This window comes from Petaurus breviceps, unplaced genomic scaffold, assembly GCF_028583685.1.
Source record: "Petaurus breviceps papuanus isolate PSGF00001 unplaced genomic scaffold, PetGlider_PUasm1.0 98, whole genome shotgun sequence".
Taxonomy (NCBI): domain Eukaryota; kingdom Metazoa; phylum Chordata; class Mammalia; order Diprotodontia; family Petauridae; genus Petaurus; species Petaurus breviceps.
In genome coordinates this window covers 52,092,969-52,113,831 of record NW_027187460.1, presented here as the reverse complement: position 1 = coordinate 52,113,831, position 20,863 = coordinate 52,092,969, and the positions used below count along the sequence as shown (strand labels likewise).

At 39.4% G+C, this 20,863-nt stretch overlaps 1 protein-coding gene and 1 long non-coding RNA gene across 3 annotated transcripts in view; one reads left to right on the top strand and one right to left on the bottom strand.

The window, feature by feature from the left end:
* The window catches only part of EIF3E (eukaryotic translation initiation factor 3 subunit E), a 60,296-nt gene extending 53,125 nt beyond the window's left edge, over window positions 1–7,171 (bottom strand). The window contains exon 1 of the mRNA XM_069081107.1: window positions 7,014–7,171. Within this exon, the coding sequence (XP_068937208.1) occupies window positions 7,014–7,103 (90 nt within the window). The 5' untranslated portion in view covers window positions 7,104–7,171. The remainder of the gene's footprint in view (window positions 1–7,013) is intronic.
* An 84-nt stretch (window positions 7,172–7,255) lies between these two features.
* The window catches only part of LOC138155862 (uncharacterized), a 73,031-nt gene continuing 59,423 nt past the window's right edge, over window positions 7,256–20,863 (top strand). For both annotated transcript variants that reach the window (XR_011167013.1, XR_011167012.1), the window contains exon 1: window positions 7,256–7,382. This is a non-coding gene — a long non-coding RNA (uncharacterized lncRNA). The remainder of the gene's footprint in view (window positions 7,383–20,863) is intronic.

Below are 20,863 nucleotides of genomic sequence, written 5' to 3'. Positions count from 1 at the left end.
GGATTTGGTTTGCTGGTATCTGAATAAATGTTTTTTACTTCTGTCCTCTATATGGAGGGTCTGTTATGTTTTGACTGAGCACTATACAGGTATATTTATAGTGACTGTAGGCACTGTGAATATTGCATTGGTACTACAACAGCTCCACCAATGGGGCACTGATGTCCCACATTCCCACCCCCAAGCTTTCTAACAACTGTCATTTTCCTTTATTTTTTATCTTCATTTTTAGTAATTTTATGGGCATGAAGTACAACGTCTGAATTGGTTTGATTTATATTCTTCATATTAGTAGTAATTTAGAGATTTCTAATATGGTTGTTGATAGTTGTGATGTATTCTAACTGCAAATTCTTAGCTTCCTTGAAGGTTCCTGACTCCTCTGGTTTTGAGTACTCTCCTCCCTCCTTCAATTAGTTTCTACTTATTTATTTCAGAGTATACCACAGTAAGCTCTTTGACAGGACTGTTTATGTCACTGGTATGTACCGATTATTTGTATACATGTTTTAGGCTCCCTAAGCGCTTGAATACAAGGACTGTATAGAATTCAGAATCAAAGAACTTCAGATTTGGAAAGGAACTTATCCAAGGCAATATTGTCAAACCAGAGCCTGTAAAAGAATCATTTCCACAATATCTCTTACAACCTTTCATATTGTCTCTGCTTGAAAACCTCCAATAAGTGAAAAATTCACGATTTTCCTTAAATCAAAATAAAATCCATCTTTCTGTAACTTCAACCCAACCCCAAAGAAAGAAGTAGCAGCCCATTAAGTATTTTATCGAGTTGAAAGTTGGATTAAATGACCTCTAAGGTCCCTTTCAAAACTTTCCATCTTCTTCTAGCACACTGTTCCTTCCTATTATCACCTCTCTCTAACCTTCCCACGCCACCTCTCTACTGGCTCCTTCCCTGCCTACCAATACATACACCTGTGACATCCTTTCATCCTATGATACACCTATGACATCCTTAAAAAAAAAAACAACTCACAGGATCCTACCACCCCCAGCATCTATTAATCACCCTCTCTTGCTTCCCTTGTTAGCTAACCTCCTTGACATTATTATCTCCTGGTTCTTCTTCTGTCTGATCACTCTTGATTTTCATCTGGGTCAAGACCATTAACCACAGGTGTCTTCTGAGGGGGATTAGAACAGCAAATGGTAGTGGGAATTGAGTGAACCATGATGACTTCATCTTGAGACTCAATTCTGGATCTTGCTCAGTTCCCTTTATATTCAATTATGGGTCTAGTTCAACTTTTGTTCTGTGAGCAATCTCTATTGTGGGAATCATGAGAAAACCTTATTGCATTGTTTGAAATTAGCCCAGTGTGGCTGCAAAGCTGGACTACCTCTATCTGCTGCTTAGAGACTCTTAACTATGGACCTAAATTATTCTGACCAGAAACCCAGTCAAATCTGAAGACTGATACAAGGAGTTTTCTCATAATTATACATCTCAAGCAACCCATATGTCTTACCTGAAAACTAGTCCTGTACAGGTTAATAATCAGTTATTGTCCCATGTTTCTTTGACTGAATACAGATGCTTGAAGGGGAGGGGAAGGGAGTAGTTCACCTCTTTTTCTGATTTCAGGGAACTGTACCTGTCTACTCTCCCCCTCCCAACTTGGAAAGTTCCTAATCTTTTCTTCAATTAGAAGTCAGATTACCTAATTTTGTATCCTGGTTAATTATCGTTGTTTTAAATAATTGGTCTTATTTGGTTTTCAACACATAAAAATCTGTCTCCTCCTATATTCAGGGTCCAGTGCCAAAGGTGAGGAAAGTCACTGGTCCTCATTTGTTATGTAATTGATATACACTGCTTAATAAATTGATATTCTTGGAAGCTCAAACCTTTGTTCCCTCAGTCATTTCATGTTTCATCCTCCACATTCTCAGGGCTTTGAACTACACCATCAATGCCCAATGACTGAATTATCTTCTCTAAGCAGCCAAGTGAGAATTTCCAGATCTATATATCCAACCTCCAGGCTTGCATCAGAAACTGCCATTTGGACAATTTGAACTTAGTCAATTAATATTAGCACCTGCTGTATGCCACATACTGTGCTAAGTGCTAGGGTACAAAGAAAGGCAAAAGATAGTTCTTGTTCTCAGGGAGCTCATAGTCTAACGGGGGAGACAACCTGTAAACCATGTGAAATCAGGCGATGTGCAGAACTCATTATCTTTTCAAACCGCGCCCCCCCCTCAAACTTTCCTATGACTGTCAAGTGCACCACCAATTTCCCAGTCACTGACTCCCCTTTCATGCTTACTCCAAAAATCCAACATTGCCAAGTCTTGTCATTGCTATCTTTTGTACATGTCCTCCTTTCATTCACAAAGCCATTATCCTGGCACAGGCTGTTATCAATTCAAGCCTGGATTGTTGTAATAATAGCCTACTGGTTGGTTTTAGGACCTCAAGTTTCTCCCCATGACAATCCCCCCTCCTCTCAGGTGCCAAAGTGATTTTCCTAAAATGTACATCTGACTATATCACTCTCCCCTTCCCCTTTCAATTAACTCCAAGGCCCCCATTTGGCAGTTAAAGCCCATCACAGCCTGGCCCCTTCTTTTCCAATCGTCTTCTACTCTACTCCCCTCTTTATTACTCTATGATTCTCGAAGGCTAAACTGGCCTTCTTGTTTCTCCCACAGGATACTTTTTTTCAATGGTTGTCCCCTCAAGCCTGGAATGGTCTCTTCCTCCTTACCATCTGTTAGGTACCACTGATACCAAGATTCAGCCCATATTCTAACTCCTTCAGGAAGCATTCTGTTCAGTCTCACCCTGACCCTATCTCTTTGAGATTACCTTCTATATCTATACTCTGTACATATCTTGTATGTATATTGTCGCAACTTTTAGAAAGTCAACACCTTGAGGCCAAGGACTGTTTTTTTTAATTTCTTCTTATCCTCGGTGCTTAGCACAGCACATGGCAAACATAAAGAGTTAAATAAACACTTAAAGTAGGAGATCTATGAAGTACAAGTTAAGAGGAAGAATATTTCAGAAATGTAAGACTGCCTGCACAAAGGTACAGTGATAGGAAGCAGTGACACATGTGCTACAGGGAGGTGATGGTATGCAAGCGAACTGGATTTAAGTGGAGGGCTGTGCAAAGTCACTAGCCTCATTTTCTCCTCTGGAGCCACGTGAGTTCAGTGGTCAGATATAGATCTGGATAACTGGAGATGGTTCAGATGTGTTGGGGATCTTGGCCTTTTCAAACTAAGGTCTTTAACAGATCTCAGTTTGACTGAGGCAAAGCCCATTCAGTGACTGAGGTTTACTAAGAAATGAAGCAGAAAATGGCCTCTTTACCTAGTAAAAAATTAATTAGAAATTTGTTCTGGGAAGGGAAAGCCTTCTGGGTTTCTGGCCAAAACAGAAACAATTGCTATTTACATTCATTCTGAGCCAATCAGGGTCCAAACAATGGTGAAGTAGGGCTTGGTCGGGACCTAGTGTTGGTCAATCAATGACAGAGAGATTTGGGGTTAATAAGAAAAAAAGTTTTAGAGATTAAAATTTATGTCCCCCTTAGGCAAAACACCAGAAGGTAAGGCAGTGATACCCTGTATGGAAGGAAAGAAAGGAGAGAGGAAAGCATATATGAGGGACACAGAGGTCACTTTAGTTGGATTCCACTGTGGGACCGAAGTAATGCATTTTAAAGTTCTTTATGATCTGGATTCTTCCTATCTTTTTAGTCTTCTTACACATTACTCCCTTTCACACATTCTGTGGTCCACTTACATTGGCCTATTTGCTATTCCTTGAATACTAAAGATTAACAGTTCTCCTCTCTCCCCCAACCCTTTCTGCTAATGTACTACATAATTGCTCCATTTCTGTAAACTTTACCTTCCTGATTATACTGTTGCCAACTTGAAAGCTCTTTTCTTTATTATACTTAGCGACATAGTTAACAGAATAGCTCTGTCACTAATTATCTGAGTGACGTTAGGAAAGTCATTTAAACTCTCTTCAGATAAAACTTGCACTACCTTCTCAAGTAAGATGTGTGTAAAGTACTTAGATTACAACTCCATAAAACTGTCCACTCTGTTCTCCCTCTAATGTTCTTAGTGAATTTCCTCAGGATATCTCCTTGCCACTGTTACATACCACACTGATTTTTACACATGTTATTAGAACAGAGATTCTTAACCTTTTTTGTCTCATATGCCTGTCAGGGAAATCCTCAACTAGGAGAAATAGGACTTCTTGGGAGATGAGCAGCTGTCAGTGGGGTTTGATGACTATGGATCAAAGACAGATCCAACTGAAAGCAAAGAAATGTATTAACATGCTATGGAAACTGGTGATAGCAGCTTCAACTTCCTGGGGTACAGATTTAGTTTTTGAAACTTTTGAGGCCCACTTAAATTACACAGCCAATGAACAGCATCCTATTACAACTCTGGTCAACTAGGTAACATTTTTTACAGAAAAAGGAAGGGTAGAAAAAGTGGGGGGGGGGGGTATCATTCAAGGGAGAAAAAGGAGAACAGGCTTCTGGGAAAATATTTCCCACACACCTGGCAAAGTTTGTTATTCAAAAGAGAGGATATTCCTTATCCAAGAGTAGAACACAAGGGGAGGTAACTAAACTTTTTACAACTGTCAAAGAAGTACTTTTAGACAAGACTGCAAGGACAACCAATAGTTGTTAGAAAAGGGGACAAGACCATCCACTTTACATAGTTTGTTATATTTTTTTTTTTTTACTTTTCACTATTAGGCCACCAGGTGATTGGGGCATTGACACTTTTAGTCCATCAATATATGTATGGAATGATTGTGGTTCCAATTTTTATCCTTAGAGACTCTTTGACAATCTGGTGAAATGTATGCACTCCTTTTTAGAATTCCTTCCAACTCTCAAATTATATAATTCCATTGAGAAGTCAAAGTGATATTCCTACACTACTTCATGCCCCCTTCTCAATAAACTGCATGGCTCTCTATCACCTCCAGAGTGATATTCAAAGCCCTTCATAATCTCCCACTCCCCCAACCTTTCCAGTCTTCTTAGATCTCACAACCTCTCCCCCCTCACATACTCTTACTATTTAGTATCACTGGACTCCTTTACTGTTGCTCAAACAAGACACTTGATTTCACAAGTCCAGACATTTTCGATGGTTGTCTCTGATGTCTTTAACAGTCTCCCTCCCTCCTCATCTCTGCTTCCTCCTTCAAGTTCCAGTTAAAATTATATCTTCTACAAAAAGTCTTTTGTAATCCCCTTTCACTCTAGTGTCCTCTCTCAGTTGATTACTTGGAATTTATCCAGCGTATGAGCTTGTTTTTACCTAATTCTTTGCCTGTTGTCCCCCCTCCCCCCCATTAAACTTTGAGCTCCATAAAAACGGGCTTTTTTAACCTTTCTTTGTTTCTTCACCACTTGAGTGTCTAGAACAAAGCCTTAAAAATGCATGACTAGCTCAACTACTACAAATTCTTGAGAGATGCCAGAGGCATGCTAGAAGAGATTTGTTCAGTCACAAAGTTAGTAAATGTCAGAGATGAGATCTGAACCTAAGACTTCAGGATTCCTAGTCCTGATAATGTATCCACATATCTCCTTGACTCACATTTATATAGTACTTCAGTTTTCCTGACTACCCTGTGAGACGTGTTGCACAAGCATTACTGTTACCAAAGAAGGTAAGGTCATCCACACACCTACCAATTATCAGAGAAAGGAAATGATCTTCTGGTTCCAAATACAAATAGTACAAAGAAGAAAATATCAAAGTGCAAAATTTGTATAGCCAGGGAGCTAAGGAAAAAAGATTCATCAGTTAAAGCCTCCCTGGACAGTTTCCCATCTTCTGTCTTAACCTACAGTAGTTACAAACTTATCAAACACATTAAGAAACACAAACCCAGGACACCACTAAAACACTTGTTTTTTTTTATTTTTTTAAGTAAGAGTTTAGAAATAAAAAGCACTTAAGCGTCAGCATTGGTTCTGTAAAATGAGTCTATCATTACCAAAGAAATATTAGAGACAACATCCAAACAACAGTAAAAACTTTTCGGGGATCTAATTCTACAGTTTACTGCCTGAACTAAATAGACAATGTGACACATAACAAATAGCCTGTAATTAAACAATAAGATATATTTTTTAAAATTATTTATCTTAAGCTTACGAAAGAGAAAGTTCATGAGAACACTATACTTTTTCTTTACAGTATTTTTTGTAAGGGAAGTGGTTAAACAACCCTAATTGCGCTCATCCACGGCGACCTGTATACCCACCTCAGAAAACAAACAAAAACTACACAAATTTCATTAAGACTAACAAACACTTCCCTATTTTACCATTTGCTCTTCTCTACAAGATGAAGAGAAATGCTCTAACAACCTGAAGAAAATAAAAACAATTTCTAAGCAACCTAAATGGTGGAGGGGCAGGAAGAGGAGGTGGGAAAATGGAGATAGGGGATGAACACAATAACAGATTGGAGATTAATTCAACAAAAGGCCGCAAAAATTCTAAGGTATGTAACCATCCATAATAGAAACAGACACCAAAATTTTGATCTGAGTTCAAGGAACATTAGGTCCACCAAGAAAGCTGGAGGAGTTAAGTCCCCACCTTTCCTCAGACTAGTAAAAGAAATACAAGCAATTTTGCTTCCTTCTGTCTTGCTGTAAAACTCCTACACGATGCACGGTAAAAAAAAAAAAAAAAAAAAAAGAAATACTAGGTGCTCGACAACAGTTCAGCAGGCCGCGGAAGCCTAATGCGTCTTGGGAAAACCAAGTACCTTCCCCACCGTCTCCACGCCCTGTCCGCGTCCCCGCGGTTGGAAGCCCCAGCCGGCTCCAGCGGAAGAAGGAAAACCTGCCGGCCTTAAGCCGCGTTACACGTGTAGAAGGCCTGGGACCCCTTCCCGCGGCCGGACAGACGAAGCAAAAGGTCGCCTCGGCTCCCAGGTGTTCTCTGCAGCCCTGCAGACTTTCTTACCTCTTTGACTGAGAGAAACTCAAGCAGCGGGAAGACCAAATGGCGGTCCAAAAAGTGCGCGATGCGAGTAGTAAGATCGTACTCCGCCATCTTGCCGGGGAAAAGGGAGTAACTTTCAACTGAGCTTTATTGATACTGTTGTAAAGGAAACAAACAGACAAATCCTCGACTGCGCTTGCGCAGCTCTACATCCTGGGAGTGGTGGGGAAAGAGATGAGTGAGGCTGGGGCCTGGGCTTTCGATCGAGTCCGGGAATGCAAGGATGATTGCATGCTTACTACGCATGCGCCTAGCTCGGCCGGCCTTTTCCGGTTTTTCTCTAAAACTAAGGTGGACCTTGAGCTTGAGACCTGGACGCCTGGCGGTTTGGTAGATTTTTGTTTCATTTCCCTCCCTCCCTTCCCCCCCCCCCCCATCATTTACAGCTTTCTCGAGCTTTGCCCAGGGGCTGAGCTGCTTCTACTGACGTTCGTCGGTCCTCCAAAGTCTCTTACTGTGGACACCGAGGTCACAGGTGGAAAGGGCCTGCGTCCCCTGTATGGATGGCGGAGGAAGCTCCTTTGCTGTGGTCTACACGCGCGCTTTCCCCCAACTGTCATTGTTAGGGAGGACTTAGTTATGTCTCCCGAAAGAACTACTGGGTACTTGTTCTGTGGGTAGGGACTGACTCCAAGTGTGCAGTATTTACATAGCCTCTCTGGGATTAGGTCCAGTAGAATGTAAGCTCCTTGTGGGCAGGGGCTTTTTCCTTTGTATTTCCAGCTTTAAAATTGGCTCCTGGCCACAAAGTAAGTTATTACTAAATGCTTTCTAAATTAAATTGGAATGCATTCTTGACACAACTGTAATGGTCTTATATTTTATAGTTCTTTAAGGTTTTAGAAAATATTTTTATCCATTCTTGTTCTGAGCCTTACATCAGCGCTGAGGCAGGTTGATTCCCATTTTACAGCTGTGGAAATTGGGGCTAAGAAAGAGTAAATGACTTATAAAGGGTCTTATCTAGGATACAATTTATGTGTTTCATAGGATGGTTGTGAGGCAAGGACTTTATAAGCTAAGTCATGAATTTGTGTGGAACTTTAAATAAACTTTAAATAGAAAACTTGAATTCAACGAGCCCTTATTATTAATGGTATATAGCATATTATAGAGATACAAAGCTGGAAAAGTATTGTTATTGTCCTCAAAGAGGTTTACCGTTGTAAAGATTATTAATCAGCAGGTGAGTGGACAGCTTTCAGGGGATAGATAAACTTGGATGGGGGAAAATTGTATTATTGTTTTCACCAATCTCTATCAGAAAGTTAGCATTTCCCTCAGTTAATTTTTTTAAATTTTTTTTTTAATGCCAAGAAAATGTCCATAGGTTTTACCACTTTGCCAGAGCTGTCCATGGGACAAAAAAAAGTTAAGAATCCCTCTTTTAATAATACATACAAAAAGATGTTTGCCAAGATCTATATATACAAAGAAAATTTTAGGAGGAACAGTTCACCTTTATTAGAAGGAAAGATTTCATGGAGGAATTGGAATCCAAGCTCTGCCCTTTACACATGGCTTATTTGAGTAAGAAGTACAAGCATTATTCTAATGATAATAGTTAAAATTTATAAAGTACTTGCTATGTGCCAGGCACTGTGGTAAGCACTTTACAATTATTATCTTATTTGATCCTCACTAACAACCTTTCAAAGTAGGTTTTATTCCTCTTTTACAGATGAGGAAATTGAGGTAAAGTGACAGGAGAGGGTAGATGAGTTGCTTAAAGTGACATCTCAGTTCATTTTATATCTAGACCAGCATCCTTTAAATAACATACTAAATCATCATCTAGCCTTAAAGACTCCTTAGAGAGAAGGAATCCTCTTATCTTCTAAGTCAAGCCATTTAATTTCTACATAGCTGTTATTAGAAAGTTTGTAATGAAGAATATGTAGTTCTCAAAATACTTGAAGCCATCTAGCATGTTCTCCACTAAGTCTTCTAAGGGATAAACATAGACACTTTCTTCCACTGATCCTTAAGGTGTTGAAATTAAAAAAGGTTGGAGTTATTGGTGAGCAGGCATTCCAAAGAGCACAGTGGGAGGGGTGGATAGTTTCTGGAGAAGGGTAAATTTTAAGAGTAATGGGAATAGGGGATTTTACAGTGATGGACAGGGAAAGGTTTTGAACAAAGTATAGCCAGGGGTTCAGAATCACTGGGTTAAAAAGTGTGTGACCAGGGACAAGTTTGTTATTCATTGAGGAATAAGTTCAGTTAGATTTTCATTGTAGTAAGTGACCTAGCCTAGAATCGAACACATGGGTTCAAATCCGGTGTCAGACACTTCCTAGTTATATTAGCCTGGAAAAATCATTTAACCTCTGCCTGTTAACCATGACTGTAAAATTATGAAGATTAAATGAAGTAGTATTTGGGGCAGCTAGGTGGTGAAGTGAATAGAGCACAGGCCCTGGAGTCAGGAGGACCTGAGTTCAAATCCAGCCTCAGACACTTAACACAAAAAACTAGCCATGTGACCTTGGGCAAGTCACTTAACCCCAATTGCCCCACCTTAACCCCCTCCAAAAAGCACCCCCGCAAAATGAAGTAACATTTACAACATTGTCCTAATATTAGCATAGTGTCTGTCACATAATAAATGTGACTCCCCTTGTGGTTTGGGGGTGCTGGGAACCCTGAAAAATTCAACCACTCAAACCTTCTTTCATTCAGAATATCAAAGTTTTATTATAACACGGGTTATGCAGGCAAGATACCTGTCTGCAGTATTGTGTCCCAATAGGAGCAAGCAAGATTCTAAGAATCTGCACAATTTAATGGGGGTTAGATTGGTACTTATATACAAGAAAATACAGAAGATCTAAATGGGATTAAGGAGTGATAAATGGTTTGATCTGGGCAGGGTACAGACCATGAAAGAAGTTAAATGGTCCAGGCTAGATTAGAAGGTCACAGTGAAAGAAAAGTTAAAAGAATTATTGAGTAGGTAGACTGGGATGGACCAAATATCTCAACTGAAAGCCAGGCATCTGGGCTGCTGAAATATATGGGAAAGTTTAAGGACTGGGATGCATTCAAAGACATAATCTTTTCTTTTTAGGGGTCCAGGTCCCTTTGCGCCATCACCCCTACAGGGGTTTGGTCTCAGGGTGGGGTTCTTTTGGGACCTTATGCAGCTCAGACCAGGGGCAAATACCAAGAGCTGAAGGAATGGTATTACCCCTTTCTTCCCCAAGGAAGAATACCATGGCAGAGCCTTGATGGAATTGCCTTTATTTTCTCTGGAAGGAACAGGGAGCTTGATGGATGGAATGTTATTTCTACGTTTTTAGAGGGAGACTGGAGACCTGGTACAATGAAATGGTGTTCTCCTGAGGGAGGCAGGAATATTCTTCATAATATTAGTAATAACTCTTCTGTTTTTACCTCAATTATTCTTTACCCAAATTTTTTCCATCATTATTGATCCCTGTGGTTCGTGTACTCTACCTCTGCTTTTATCTTTTTTTTTTTTTTAATAATGTACCTTTTGGAACTTTATTCAAATCATGGATCTGATCCAACTAATTCTCATGATAGATTTAAATCAGACTCTCAAGTTTATCTTTATTAAGTTTTCATTGTTCATTTGTATGTTGACATTTGGTGCCATGGCTGTTGTTATTGTTTTCTCAATTTCTGGATGTATTTACTGTAATTTTTTCCCCTACACTGTAGCTACTAAAATATCTGATTTGGTTAATATGCAGCTTTCTAGAGAGTAGTATGATAAAACTTTTAAAGTAATGGACCCAGATTCAGTATGACCTCGCTTTGAATCTAATCCCAGATAGCTATGAGTTGTTTGATCATGGGTGTGTCAGTCATTTGAGGTTCAATTTTCTCATCTTTAAAATTGTTAATGCAGCCACTGACTACTGGATTGTTGTGAGGCTCAAAAGAAATAATGCCTGTAAAGTACTTGCAAATCTTTTTTTAAAATAAATTTTATGTTCATTTTTAGTTTACAACATTTATTTCCACAAGATTTTGAGTTAGAATTTTTTCCCCCATCTTTCCCCTACCAACAACACCAAAATAGCAATCCCACAGAATACCCCTTCCCCCAGTCTCTGCTATGTCCTTCCCCACTGCCCCTCCAACTTTCCAGGAGGGCAAGATGGATCTCCATACTCCAGTTCCTGTATATCTTATTTCCCAGTGCATGTAAAAAATAATAATTTTTTTAGACATTTGATTTTAAAACTTTGAATTCCAGGATCTTTCCCTTCTTCCCTTGTCACCCATCATTACTGGGAAGATAAGCAGTTCAATATAGGTTGTACATGTGTAGTTACATAAAACATTTCCATAGTGGAAATATTGTGAAAGACTGACTATATTTCCCTCCATCCTATCCTGCCCCCCACTTGTTCTGTTTTCTACTTTGACCCTGTCCTTTTTCAAAAGTGTGTGCTTCTAACTACCCTCTGCCCCAATTTGCCCTCCCTTCTATCATCCCCCCTCCTATCCCCTTCCCTCCTACTTTCCTGTAGGGTAAGATACCCAATTCAATGTGTATGTTATTCCCTCCTTAAGCCAAATTCAATGAGAGTAAGGTTGACCCATTCCCTTTTGCCTTCCTGTTCTTCCCCTCCATTGTAACAGTTTTCCCTTGCCTCTTTTATATGAGATAATTTACCCTATTCTGTCTCTCCCCATCTCCTCTCATCGTATTTCTCTCTCACCTCTTAATTTTACCTTTTAAGTATCATCCCTTCCTATTAAATTGGTCCTGTGCCCTCTATCTATGTATACCTGTAAACATATATACACACATTCACATATGTATTCATATGCCCATATACCCTCCGATATAGACATATATATATATATATATATATATATATATATATATATTTCTATTCCCTTCAACTATTTTCATTCTGAGAAAAGTTTCATCAGTTACAAATATCGTTTTTCCATGTAGGAATGTTAATAGTTCAACTTTGATAAATTCCTTATGATTTTTTTCCCTGTTTACCTTCTCATGCTTCTCTTGCTTTTTGTATCTGAATGTCGAATTTTCTATTCAACTCTGTTTTTTCATCATGAATGCTTGAAAGTCCTCTATTCTCTATTTTTTTTAAATTTGATTTTTAAAACTTTGCATTTCAGATTAATTCCCTTCCTCCCTTGTTACCCACCCTTACTGGGAAGATAAGCAGTTCAGTATAGGTTGTACATGTGTTGCTAAGGCAAAACATTAACATAGTAGATATATTGTAAAAGTCTGACTATATTTCCCTCCCACCTATCCCACCTCCCACTTGTTCTATTCTTTACTTTGATCCCGTCCCTTTTCAAAAGTGGGTGCTTCCAACTTCCCTTCCCCCCAGCCTGCCCTCCCTTCCATCATCCCCCCTCTCATCCCCTTCCCCCCTACCCTCCTGTAGGGTGAGATACCCTATTTAGTGTGTATTTCATTCCCTCCCCAAGCCAAATTCAGTGAGAATAAGGTTGACCCATTCCCTTTTGACTTCCTATTCTTCCCCTCCATTGTAACCATTTTACCTTGCCTCTTCTATATGAGATAGTTTACCACATTCTGTCTCTCCCCATCTCCTCTCATTATATTCCTCTCTCACCTCTTAATTTTATTTTTAAAATATCATCCCTTCCTATCCAATTGATCCTGTGCCCTCTGTCTATGTATACCTGTACATTTATATATACAAACTCACATATGTATTCATACACACATATACCCTCCTGTAAAGACATATATACATGTATACATATATCTATACATTTATATTCCCCTCAACTGGCCTCACACTGAGAAAATTTTCATAAGTTACAATTATTGTTTTTCCATGTAGGAATGTAAATAGTTCAACTTTGATAAGTTTCTTATGATTTCTTTTCCCTGTTTACCTTCTCATGCTTCTTGTATTTGAATGTCAGATTTTCTATTCAACTCTGGTTTTTTCACCAAGAATGCTTGAAAGCCCTCTATTTCATTGAATGACCATATTTTCTCCTGAAATATGATAATCAGTTTTGCTGGGTAGGTGATTCTTGGTTTTAATCCCAGCTCCTTTGACCTCCAGAATATCATATTCCAAGCCCTTCAATCCCTTAATGTAGAAGCTGCTAGATCTTGTGTTATCCTGATTGTGTTTACACAATATTCAAATTGTTTATTTTTGGCTGCTTGTAATATTTTCTCCTTGATCTGGGAATTCTGGAACCTGGCTATAATATTCCTAGGAGTTTTCTTTTTGGGATCTTTTTCAAGAGGTGATTGGTGATTTTTTTCAATTTCTATTTTGCCCTCTGGTTCTAAAATATCAGGGCAGTTTTCCTTGAGAATTTCTTGAAGGATGATTTCTAGGTTCTTTTTTTGATCATGGCTTTCAGGTAGTCCAGTAATTTTTAAATTATCTCTCCTGGATCTATTTTCCAGGTCAGTGGGCTTTTCCAATTAGATATTTCACATTGCCTTCTATTTTTTCATTTCTTTGAATCTGTTTTATAGTATGTTGATTTCTCATAAAGTCATTAGCTTCCATTTGCTCCAGTCCAATTTTGAAGTAATGATTATCTTCAGTGAGCTTAAGAAATTTTTTTTCCATCTGGCAAATTCAGCTTTTTAAGACATTCTTCTCCTCATTGGCTTTTTGGGTCTCTTTTGCCATTGGAGTTAGTCTATTTTTTTAAGGTGTCATTTTCTTCAGTCAGGTTGTTGACTCTCTTTTCATGATTTTCTTGCATCATACTCATTTCTCTTCCCAGTTTTTCCTCCACTTCTCTTACTTGATTTTCAAAATCCTTCTTGAGGTCCTCTATGGCCTGTAAGCAATTCATATTTTGATTGATTTGACTGAGATGGGCAGGGTGAAGCTTTTGATTGATTTGACTGAGAAAAGACTATGTGTGAGGCAGATAATGAATTCCAATTTAAAGTAGTACCAAGCCCATAATGGATGCAGTATTGAGGAAGAGAAGATTACACTTCAAAAGCAACCTGTCTTCTCAAATATAAAAGCACAAAGAAATAGGTCATGATTCATCATCTTTTAGGCTATACTTAGGCTAAACAATGTTGCAAAAAAACAAACAACTTTTTAAGATCTCCAGAGAAACTAAATTTTTTCCAATGTTGTAAAAGACAACCCAAGCGTAAACTTTTGGGAGCTAAAGGCATAGGGCCTGGAAGTCCCTTTCTCCATAAAGGAAGGTTTGAGAGTAAGCCTCAAAAAACAAAAAAAATCCCACAAAAAATTTCCTGAAGTCTTCCCAGTTCCCTAATGCCAAGAGAAATGAAAGAATATGACTTACGCTTCCAGATGGGGCATCTGTCCTTATCTTCCATCCTTCAGAAACTGTGCACATGTTCATGTACCCCAAAATAACCAAATAGGACCAAAAACCTGAGGTCAGACTGAGCACAAAACAGCCTCTTAGCTTTCTGACCTAATGGGACCTGAGAGGTCAGGTTAAAAAAAAACCAAAAAACAACAACAAAAAAACTGCACTTCCAAGGTACTAGGGAAAGAGAGAGGCTTACGAACCTTCCAGTCCCTGCTGGAGAAGAACTCGAGATTAACAGTGTTTCCCAGTCAGGGAACCATAAAAATGAAGAGGTTACCAACTAAGAGGGTTAGGGTTACTCTGGAGACCCCAAAATAGCAACATGCTGGGTCCTGCTGAATGAATTCGACTCAAATCTCAGCCAAAGAAAAGTAAAATTTATTAAAAGTTTGCTTGCATTAGACAGAATAAGCCTGTGCTAGGTTATTCTATGGTGCTCTCACTTTTCTATGGCATTCTGTGGGGCTCTCACTATTCTATGGCACTCATACCACATGGTGTGAGATGTGGTCTTATATACAAAAGATTGTGGTAGGAATCCAGGGGTGGTCTAGAGGAGGAGTTTGGGGAGGGAAGGAGGAGTTAATGAGGTCAGTGATTGATTAAGGGTGGGAAGTAGCTGGAGACTATAGATAATGGTGGATCAATATTTTGATCGGTGGAAAGTTTAGTAACAGAGGGTGGGAAGTCTAGTAACTGCAGCTTGGGTTCAGTCACAATGTAAGGCTTATTGCCTCATGCAAATGCCTTATCAAATGGGATGATTTAATCAAGAGTCCAAGGGAGGTTCCCAGAACCTGTACCTGAAGGACTCTAGGAGAGCTAGAGGGGGCTCCCAGTGCCCATACCTCATCAATTGTTTCTTGATATCAGCTTGTGTCAATCACTTTTGTGGAAGACAAAACTGTAGGTTTTTTGTCCTTCATTCTTGAAGAGGACCATAGGGTCTGGAAGGTGATGCCATGATTTGCAAGTGAATTGTAGCCTCACTTTCTCTTCCAGAGCCTTCTGGGTCCTGTGGCAAGATTTAAATCAGGATAACTGGAGATGGCCCTAGATGCAGTGGGAGACTTTGGCCTTTTTAAGCCTTTTCTGAGGTCTCTGCTAGACTGAAGCAACCACCCATTCAGTAATTAAGGCTAGATAAGAAATGGGACTAAGAATGGCTTCTTCTATCTAGTCAAAAGAAAAAAAAATCAATTTGGGAGGGAGAGACCCTCAGGGTTTCTGGTCAGAACAGAAAGGATTGCTACTTACATTCATTCTGAATCATCTGGGCCCCAATATTGACTGCTAAATAGGGCTTGGGCAGGGACCTATGGATCAAGCAATGAGAGCCAGAGTGAATTAGGTTTAAGGCCTGGTCCTTAAGAAAGAAATCTAGCCTGTAAACCTGAATATATCCTGGTAGACTTTACTTATCAAAATTTATGGCCATCAAGGCTAAATTTATTTTGGGATCTGATAGACTGTACTATATCCTTGAATAAAGCTCATTGGGATATATTCAGTTCCAATCAATAAATGTAATTAGGCCCTACTGTTGGTGTTTGGGTTTAGGGGTGCTTGAGACCCCAAAATACCAACATGTCAGTTCCTGCCAAATGAATTCGACTCAAACCTTCTCTCAGCCAAAGTAAAACAAAGTTTATTAAAGATTTGCCACATTGGGTAGACTCTTAAGGAGCCAAAGTATTTGTGAAGCTTGTCAATACCAGAACAATCTGACCCAGAGTTGAGCCTGAGCTAGACTGAATCTGAGCAACTTAATGGAGGCAAGATGGATCTTACATAGAGAAAGACTGTGGGAAGGATCTAGGGGTGGTCTAGAGGAGGGGTTTGGGGAAGGTCTTGAGGAGGAGTCTAAGGAGGATCTTGGTGGAACTGAGGTCAGACTCTGGGAACCAAGAAATGAGGCATAATTTTTGTGGGATCAAGGGTGGGAAACAGCCAGAGACAATGGACTATGGAGGGCTAGGCTACTTTACTGGAAACACATTTGGTTGTAGATATTTTGATAGGATCTAGGGTGGGAGGGGAGCTGAAGGCTACCTGGTGATAAGGGACAGTGGAGGGCTTTTGACTTTTGACGTCTGGTAAACCCCAGATAAGTGGGAAGATTCAAGGGAGCTCCCTGAGCCTAAACCCATTACTACTACATGAAAGGCACTTTACTAGGTGCTGGGCATACAAAGATAGAAATGAAATTGTTCATATGTTTAATAGGGATGTGTATGTAGAGCCTATATCAGATTGCATGCTGTCTTGGGGGGGAAGGAAGGAGGGGAAGAAAATTTAAAACTTAAGGAAGTGAATGTTGAAGACTAAAATAAACTTAAGAAAATGAAATTAGTCTCTGACCTTGAGCAGCTTATTTTCTACTGGGAGACCCATGTAAGTAAATGTACCGTGTTTCCCCGATAATAAGACTGTCTTATTATTTTTTTTTGACAGAAAAACACCAGAGGGCTTATTTTCAGGGGAGGGCTTATTTTAATGAACATTGACAGCAATTTTAATAAACAGGTAAATGTGAACAAAAAAATGTACCAGCAAGCAAATCACTGGGGAAGAACAGGATGATGCGCTCACTGCTGCAGCTCTGATTGGATGCAGCTCAGAGCGCACCGTGCGTTTCACGGGAGGGTGGGGGGGGACGGTGCATACAGAGGGTAGCGTAATGTAGCGTGTAGAGCAGGGGATCACCTTCACTACAGTAGCAATCTCAATAGGGCTTATTTTCGGGGGAGGGCTTATTTTAGAGGAATCTTACACAGTAAGGGGAGGGCTTATTTTCGGGATAGGTCTTATTATCAGGGAAACACGGGTATGTAATACAGGGAGGGAGAAAGTGCTAAAATTAGAGGATCAAGAATGATTATTTTATCTCTCATGATATAGCCTCAGGTTTATCTTACAGTGATCAAATAATGAGAAATAGCTGTGGGAGCCAGATCTCTTTTCTAGATAGGGTTGGTTACCTCACCAGCCCAAGACATGCTGACAGGTTAAGTGATAGCATAGCTGGTAAATAGCTAAGATAGAATTCAAACTCAAGATCTGTATGATTCCAGATCAAGTACTTCTCTTCCTTCTCCTTTGCCTTTTAAAAAATTATCTTTAGCTATTTCTGTAGGCACTTTAAAGGTGCTTTATCATTTGGACTGATGAAACTTCACAGGCTTTAAAGCCTTTTTGTAGTTATTTACATGTTGGAAATGAGGCATAATTTAAAAAATACTCATTAATTTTCTATCAGTCATTCAAGTTAGTGGTGTAGAATGATTAAAATCTGCAGTCTTGGAGTTTCTGCTTACACAGTTGTACATGTGTTAGGAAAAGGTCTTTTCCATATGGAATACTTCATTCTTGTATGCAATCTAACACTGCAGAAGAGATTCTCTTGAGTATCTGGCATCTGGATATGACTGTCATAATGTATAGTAAGATAGAGTGGGTCCAAACTGACTGTTTAGAGGATAGACAGGATCAGAATCAAATCCACCACAACTTTAATGGGGAACAAAAGAATTTGTACAAAATCATTTCTTAGACTTGCAGCTTAAAAGTGTGTTTGCTCTTCAGTGTGTACAGTTGGGCAGTAATTCTATAGTTAGTCTAATAGATAACCAAAGATTTTTCTGGATTAGAAGCCACCTACTTTTTTTTTTTAATACTAGAAGGTTTGAACTCTCTTACAATGTATCTCTCACATAAAGAATTACATTTCTGTTTCATAATAGTAAAGATACTTGTATACTCATGTAACACCAATCACTACAAGCCCTCACAGCATGGAAGGCCAGGTGGGTTAGATTTTCATCCCTTCTCCAGGATTCTCCATTATCCCTTTTTTCCTCTATTATCTTCCCCCCCCCCCATTATCCTTACTAGGGAATCGAGGTTATCTAGGCTCTCAGTAAATGGCTCCAGCCCCACCAGTGGTGTTCCCCCAATTGTAGGGCATAGTCTCTAGTATCCCAGTTCCATTTTGCTGTAAACAGTCAATTAGCTTTTAAAAAGAAATTTTTACTTCAAAAAATATGGTGACAAATATATGAACTTATTCCCCCAACACATGGCAGGATCCCCCACCTCCCCCATTGTACCATCTCACTCCCTAGGGAAGGGAAAAGAATTAGGTTCATGGTTTAGCTTGGTCTCCATAGAGCATAATCCCATTTCCAAATCCAGGACACCCCTGGCTTCTCAGAGTTTCCCTATTGGCTACACCATCCTGCCTGGAATCATACCTCCAGGACCACTATGATTTGAACTCCCAAGTCCAGTGGGGATCACTACCTGTACCTGAAACTGAAGACAAACAAAACACAAGACAGACCCTAGTCTATTTCTTGGCATCCAGAGTAAAAAAGTGAGAGCAGGGGAAGAAAGTCCTTCCGCTCTCACTGGTTCAGTTCATGGTACCAGTGCTGTGGAAGAACTAGGATTTCACCCTCTGGGCACGGAAAGAGTCTGACCAGGTTTAAAGCAACTCCTTGTGATTATGTACCCACCTGCATGGTAGGGAAATCAGAATGCCTCTATTTCAGGAGAGCTTAGGGGTACCTCCATGTTAGGTGAACTGGCCATGTTCCAAAGACCCTGTTACATTTAAGTGAAGTATTTGAGAAATTAGAAGGGTTTAAAATATATAAACCATCATTTCCCAGAATATGTTCCTGGGTACCAGTATCAGAAACCGTTTTGGGTTAGGTAGGCCATTGATGTAACCTAGTATAGCATGCTTTATGCTCTTAAAGTTTTTATATGCATAGGGTGGAATGGGGCAGGTGTGAGGGGAGAAAGGAGATATTTATAAAAAGAAATGTTTAGAAGCAGCATGATGTCAACAGAGAACTTATGGAAGAATAAGGAAGATCTGAGTTCAGTTTCTTCTCTGATACCTGCTAGCCAAGTGATCCCGGGAAAGTCACTTAACCTCTCAGTGCACAAGCAACTCTCTAAATACTGTAACTTGCAGAGCAGGTGCCAATCTGCACAGACTGCCCATTCTCTCCCATCACTCTCCCCCTTCCTCTGGTCTTTCCCCCCCTCCTTCTGCCCCCTCCCTCCCCCAGCTCTCAATACCAGCGATTTCTAGGGTCTATCTTCTTTATAGTCTGGGTATTTATTACTACTTTTTCAATAAAATTTGCAGTAGTTTTAGTTATCATTTGACTGGGCCTTCTGTCCAGGAGCATGGCTAGATTTTTTTTGTTTTATTTTATTTATATAACTTTTTACAAAATGTTTTTAGAATCACTTTTACATGCTGTTTTATGTTTTAATGTAATTTTATTTATTTATTTTTTTAAGCAATTGGGCTTAAGTAAGTTGCTCAAGGTTACATGGCCAGTTATTTCTGGGTGTGCTGCTAAGTATCTGAGCCCGGATTCGATCCCCAGGTCATCCCGACACTGGGGCCGGTGCTCTTACTCACTGAGCCACCTGGCTGCCCCAAAGCAATTGGGGTTAAGTAACTTGCTCAAGGGTACACAGCCACGTGTTTCTGGGTGGGTGCTAAGTGTCTGAGCCCAGATTTGATCCCCAGGTCATCCCAACACTGGAGCTGGTGCTCTTACTCTCTATGCTACCTGGCCGCCCCTTTAATGTAATTTTAAAAATCTATATAGTATACTATATAATTTGTATACTTTGAGAATGGTGACTTCTGTATTATCCTCTATAAACACATGGGGAATACTAATTGTTGCTTTTAACTTTTAATATTTTAGTGAAATGGTATTTTGTGAAATCACTTTTAATTACTTTTTTCTCTAATCAGTACCTTTCAAACCATTGGCCTTTTATATTCTACATGTGGCTATTTAACAGAAGAGACTTTTATAGTAAAAACCAAAAAAAACACACACCAACAGTAACATTTTAATCAGCTATATATATCCTTCCCTGTTGTTGCCTTGGGAGGCTATACAGTTATTTCAGTTCAGAGCCAGTTTTTGAACCACAAAAGAAAATCAGTACGATCCCTTTGTAGTCATTCTGTATTTTGATTAATATATATGAATACTTTGAGATGCTTAGGAAATAGTTATTCTTTTCTGGTATTTATTACATGCCAAAATTGGTATTTTACTAATGGAGAAAAATATATGTAACTGGGGATATCACTACACTACCTAAATGGAGTGAGAAACAGAGGGACAAGGCAATTGATGGAGTCTCCTAGCTGTAGAACTAAATTTGGTTGACAGATTTGTAGGGTGGCTGTCATTTAGAATATATATATCCCTACATGTGAATCTTAGAGGGTAAAACAGAAAGGTAATTGAAGGAATTCAGTGACTTTTAGGATTGTTCCTATTGCCTTAGAGCGTTAGCTTTAGATTTATGACAGGGAATTTCAGTGTTGGGGTTTCAGGGTCAATAAAGTTTGAGATGCTGGAAAATGCCATGTCTAGAGCCTAGAGCTGAAATATTCTGCTGTTTTGTTTGCAGCTATGACCAGGGGTATCATAAAA